Source organism: Cebus imitator, unplaced genomic scaffold, assembly GCF_001604975.1.
Source record: "Cebus imitator isolate Cc_AM_T3 unplaced genomic scaffold, Cebus_imitator-1.0 Scaffold82, whole genome shotgun sequence".
NCBI lineage: Eukaryota > Metazoa > Chordata > Mammalia > Primates > Cebidae > Cebus > Cebus imitator.
The window spans coordinates 1777977-1783466 of NW_016107397.1; the positions used below are offsets into that span (position 1 = coordinate 1777977).

Here is a 5490-nt window from a genome sequence, read left to right on the forward strand (position 1 = left end):
CAGCCTGTTGTTTAATTCTAAAAGCAGAGGTGCGCACCGTCACCCAGGCTCAGTGCAGTGATGTGATCACAGCTCTCTGCATCCCGGCCCTCCTGGTCTCCTGTAATGAATGGGGCTAGTCAGACTCCTGTCACAATTCCATAGAACTTGAACTTCTCTGCTGAGCCATGTTTTGGGGGCTGCAGCACCACTTTCCCCCGATTTCATTGGGGAGCCCTGGAGATAGGGAGCGGGGCGGGTAAAAGGCCAGGAGTACCAGCACCCAGGGACTCTCCACTGTGTCCTCCAGTCAGTTGAGGCTGTGAGAAAACTCTGCTGAGTAAGGGTTCGGACAGGAGCCTGAACATCCTTGTGTGTCACACCCCTTCCACCAGCCCTGGCCGCACTCCCTCCTGCCCAGCCCTCAGCTCTGTCTCCGCCCTGGTGCCCATCCGGCGTGACTGGGCTGTTTTGCCCAGGATTCTCCTCTCCAAGCTGCCATCTGCACAGCCAGCATGCAGCTTGGATCGTGGGAGCACTCCCTGCCTGGAACCTCCAGTGGGGCCCCCCCACTCACACACAGCCGCAGCCCCTGTGCATGGCATCCAGAACCCTGAGGGCCCTCTTCTCCCTGTTCCTGTCTCATCTCCTGCCCCCGTCCACCCCCTGCCCACTTTAGTGACCATGTGCTGGGGCCTCGTTCAGAACATCCTCCTTCCCCTCCCTGGGTGCCCGCTGTGTGCTTGTCTGTTTGGAAATTCCTGCACCCTTCTAAGATCCCACTCCAAAGGCCTCCCCCAGGAGCCGGCCCTGTCCGTCCCACCCATTTGGCGGCTCCCGATGTCATCTTGGGCCTGTGCTGCTGGTAAGCCCTTCAGGGACACAGGTCCCGGTGACTCACCTGTGTTCCCAGCCTGTGGAAGGGACGGTTTTTCTCTGAGATGGACTCAGTCAGTTGCCTAGGCTGGAGTGCAGTGGCACAATCCCAGCTCACTGCAACCTCCACTTCCAGAGTTCAAATGATTCTCCTGCCTCAGCCTCCCAAGTAGCTGAGATTACAGGCACGTGCCACCACGCCCGGCTAATTTTTGTATTTTTAATAGAGATGGGGTCTTCCCATGTTGGCCAGGCTGGCCTCAAATTCCTGACCTCAAGTGATTGGCCTCCCAGAGTGCTGGGATTACAGGCCTGAGCCACCACACCTGGCCTTGGAATTGACCGCACTTCCAGCGTTTCAGCACACGAAAGCGCCTTTTTCCAAGGCTGGCCCGCATGAGCCCAGCCCACTGGGCATTTCCTGTGCTTGGTCTCCTCCAGGACTGCATCATCTGCATGGAGAAGCTGTCCACAGCATCCGGGTACAGCGACATGACTGACAGCAAGGCCATCGGGCCCGTGGCTGTGGGCCGCCTCACCAAGTGCAGCCACGCCTTCCACCTGCTATGCCTGCTGGCCATGTACTGCAATGGCAACAAGGTACCCACACTGGCCCGGGGTGGAGGCAGGTGGCCCGCGCCCCCACAGCCCTGAGCTATCCTCTGCAGTGGTGGGAGGGTTCTCTGCAAAAGATGGTGCTGGGTGTGGGGCCAGCTCGAAGACCTTTCTAAAGGCCTGGCTGGCTCTCCTAGGCTGGCCCCATGCTTAGAAAGGGGACCAGTGGGGCTGGGGCCCTCCAGCCAGGCCTGAGGAGATTCTGGGCTTCTCTGAGCCTCAGAGCACCGCCTTCCCCTTGGCCCACTTGTAAGCGCTACACATACATGGTCTCCCTTCTTCCTTATAGCGTCCCTATGCAGTCAGCACAGTGTCGATGAGGGAGAGGCTCAGAGCAGGAGCTGTGACCAGTGTCACCTTGCTGGGAGGCAGGGGCCAGACCTTGAGGCAGGGCCGACTGGGCCCCGTGGCAGCCTACCCATGAAGAGCTGCACTCAGGCTAACCCCTAGCCGCTCTCCCTCCAGCAGCCCTCAGGCAGGATGGGCAGAGTTGGGAGGCTGAGAGAACTGAGTCCTATGGCTCATGGATCCTGGCTCAGCCTCCCCTAGTGTGGGCTGTCCTGTGCAGCCAAGTCCGGCTCCGCAGATCGGGTGCTGCAGGGCTTCTGTGCCACCTCCAATCCGCTTCAAACGCGAGTCACCAGAGGAGACTTCCGCTCAGGACCGAGTTTCCCACTCGCCACCTGTCTCTGAGAGCACACCCCTTTAGCGAGAACGGCATAGTGAGTTGCTGGTGTAAAACAAAGCTTTCCAGGGAAGCTGCTGGAAACCAGTTTCTGGGCGGAGAAGCTGCCAGAAACTCCTTGGGATGGCGGCTGGCCCGTTCCCGGGGCCCTTTACCGTCTGACGGTGGAGGTGAGACTCAGGCTGCCAGCTCAGTGGGCCGTGTCTGCCTCTCTCAGGATGGAAGTCTGCAGTGTCCCTCCTGCAAAACCATCTACGGAGAGAAAACGGGGACCCAGCCCCAGGGAAAGATGGAGGTATTACGGTTCCAGATGTCGCTCCCTGGCCACGAGGACTGCGGGACCATCCTCATCGTTTACAACATTCCGCACGGCATCCAGGTGAGGGGCCTTCCCGGAGTCCCCACTCCGGCCACTCCTCTTCCTCCCTGCCCGCCTCCCAGATGTCTGCCCCTGGATCAGGCCTGAGGAGGCCCATGTAGCCAAGCTCAGGTCCCCAGGTCCCCCAAGGCCAGGTCCGTGGAGGGCCAGGAATGGGGAAGCAGTGCCAGGGCCAAGGGCAAACTCTTAGGGCTGCGGCAGCAGAGAGCTGGCCTGACCCTCCACTCTTCCCGGGACGGGAGGCCTTCCTAGAGGAGTAGGCATCTTAGCTGGACTTGTCCTGGTCAGAAGAGCAAGCGGTTCAGTGGGAGGAACCCTGCTGAGGGGCTGGAGAAGTGAGGGGCACACAGCAGGGTGTGCATGGAGGAACCTTGGGTTGGAAGTGGCAGGGTCAGGTGTGGGAGTGGCAGGAGCCTGGGCACAAGGCCCCACGGTTCCAGAGGAGACCCAGATGGGACCCTGGCCCTTTTGGTCTCCCATCTTGGGCCAAGGTGGATTGCGGAGCCTGGGGCAGGGTGGGAAGTTACAGGGGCAGCAGCCAGTGGGCACTGGGTCCCGGCCAAGGTCCACCTGTGGTGGATAGAGGGGTCTTTTTGTCTTGTTGAACCACAAGCCTTTTCCCTAGTTTCCCTCCACTGCTCCACAGCTCAGAGGGAAATTCAGGAACATTCAGGGTTGCCACTTGGCAGGGGAGGAACTGGAGCTGTACAGGGTCCTGTCCCTCTGCAGGCCCCAGAGCACCCCATCCTGGTGCCTGTCCCTGTGCGGGCCCCCGGAGTACCCCATCCTGGTGTCTGTTCCTCCTTTAGGGCCCCGAGCACCCCAATCCCGGAAAGCCGTTCACTGCCAGAGGGTTTCCCCGCCAGTGCTACCTTCCAGACAACGCCCAGGGCCGCAAGGTAAGCGCCACCACATGCCCCAGGGATGGACCGGGCCCTGACCAGGCAGTGGGACGCCAGGCACCACACCTAACTCTGCTTCTGCAGTGGAGGACAAAGGACAGAGGCCGAGGCCGGGCCAGGTATCTGCTGTTCCTTTCTGGTGACCGCTGTAGGTACAGGGAAGACAGCCGGTACCTCACAGAGCCTCGAGGGAGGAGAGGCCGTCGCCTTCCAGCACCCTGCTAGGTGGGGTCAGGAGCTCCTCAGGAGTCAGAGTGTGACAGGGAGGGACCAGGGGCCATGTGAGACCAGGTGACCAAGGAAGGCCAGAGCTGTTGTGTCTGCACTGAGACCTGAATAGGACTTTCTGGCTGCAGAGAAGGCTGGAGATGAGCCTTCCAGGCAGGCAGAACAGCTGGCAAGGAGGGTGGGAGCCCGTGGTGAGGGTGCGAAGGCAGAGCTGCCTCCCAGCCAGCCCCAGGAGTGGAGCTGGTTCTGAGCGCCCAGCGAAGCCACGGGAGGTGGGGCTGCTGATGGAGCTTTGGAAAAGCTGGGATGGGCTTGAGGTGGTGAGGCTGGAGGCGGGGAGAGGGCAGGGAGGCCTGGATTCCACCAGACAGGGCGGGCGGGCGCTCATCCAGCACGGGCTCTGGAAGCAGGGAGGACTCGAGCATGGCGCCTGGGCATTGGGACCAAACAGATGATGGCAGTGCTGGGCACCGAAGCAGGGTGGGCAGGGTGGGCTGGAGTGCAGGCTCACATGCGATCCTCATGTGCTGTTCAGTGGGCAGCTTTGGGGTCCCCATGGATGGGGTGAGTGCCAGGGACTGGATGAGGTCACCGGGGAGGGGCTGGGAGGGAGGAACATGGTGCCAGCCTGTGCCTGCTCACGGAGCCCTTCTCCTTCTCACTCCCCATCCCCACCTTCCTCCTCTTCCTCCTCCCCCTCCTCCCCGGCAGGTCCTGGAGCTCTTGAAGGTGGCCTGGAAGAGGCGGCTCATCTTCACAGTGGGCACGTCCAGCACCACGGGCGAGACGGACACGGTGGTGTGGAACGAGATCCACCACAAGACAGAGATGGACCGCAACGTGACGGGCCACGGCTACCCCGACCCCAACTACCTGCAAAACGTGCTGGCCGAGCTGGCCGCCCAGGGGGTGACTGAGGACTGCCTGGAGCAGCAGTGACCTCTGACCCCAGCACACCCGCCTTGGGTGCCCACCCTGCTGCCCCATGGCTGGCTGGGTGGGCAGGCGGAAGTGCCTGGCCCAAGAGGCTGGGAGGTTTGTTGGAGGTGTGGGGTGTGCCCCACCTGAAGCCGGGGCTCCACCCTGCCTGCCTCTTCCTCCTCCTCCCCTCCGGGAATTGGGCAGCCCTGGGCAGTTGTACTCGTGGGGGCTTAAGATGCAGCTACCTCAGTGCACAGGGCCCATCTGTCCTCCGGGGGCTGCTTCAGGCCCGTGGTGCTCAGGGCCTGGCATGGGGCGAGTAGATACTTCCCCAGCCTGCGTGGGCGTGGGTTCTGAGTCAGCTTCTTTTACCTCAGTCTTGTTTGCAATAAATGCTTTATAGCCAAAGCTAGAAGGTCCTGGGGGGATGTGTGCATGCGTGTGCAAGCATGTGTGCAAGTGTGTGTGTGCCCACCCCGCCACACTTGCTGCATCGGAGCAGGAAGGCGGCCCAGGGGTTCATCAGCTCCCATCTGATAACTGAAGAACAGGCTACAGTGAGGCATGGAGGAGCCCGTGGTGCTGAGCTGTGCTGCTGCCACGTGCCCACGCTGATCTCCCTGCCGGGTGCCGTCCACCATCCCTGTGCCAACAGCTGTCACCCCAGAGCACCAGCTGTCACCTTTGTGTCCCTCGGGTTGTGGTTTACAAAAAGCCATTCACTTAGAGTGGGAGCTGCTGTCTCTGTTTTACTGATGCGGAAACAGGTTCAAAGGTGTAATAACTTGAACCAGGTGTGGTGATACATGCCTGTTATCCCAACTACTCAGGAGGTTGAGAGAGGAGGCTCACTTTAGGCCAGGAGTTTGAGACCAGCCTGAACAAAATTGCAAGACCTTATCTCT

At 61.0% G+C, this 5490-nt stretch overlaps 1 protein-coding gene across 8 annotated transcripts in view; it reads left to right on the forward strand.

Moving 5' to 3' along the window:
* Positions 1–5000, forward strand: part of DTX2 (deltex E3 ubiquitin ligase 2) — a 51758-nt gene extending 46758 nt beyond the window's left edge. For all 8 annotated transcript variants that reach the window (XM_017533492.2, XM_037740272.1, XM_017533494.2 and 5 more), the window contains 4 exons: positions 1297–1455; positions 2373–2534; positions 3344–3433; positions 4376–5000. In XM_017533492.2, coding sequence (XP_017388981.1) covers positions 1297–1455; positions 2373–2534; positions 3344–3433; positions 4376–4603 — 639 coding nt within the window. In that variant the 3' untranslated portion in view covers positions 4604–5000. The remainder of the gene's footprint in view (positions 1–1296; positions 1456–2372; positions 2535–3343; positions 3434–4375) is intronic.
* The last annotated feature ends 490 nt before the right edge of the window (positions 5001–5490 follow it).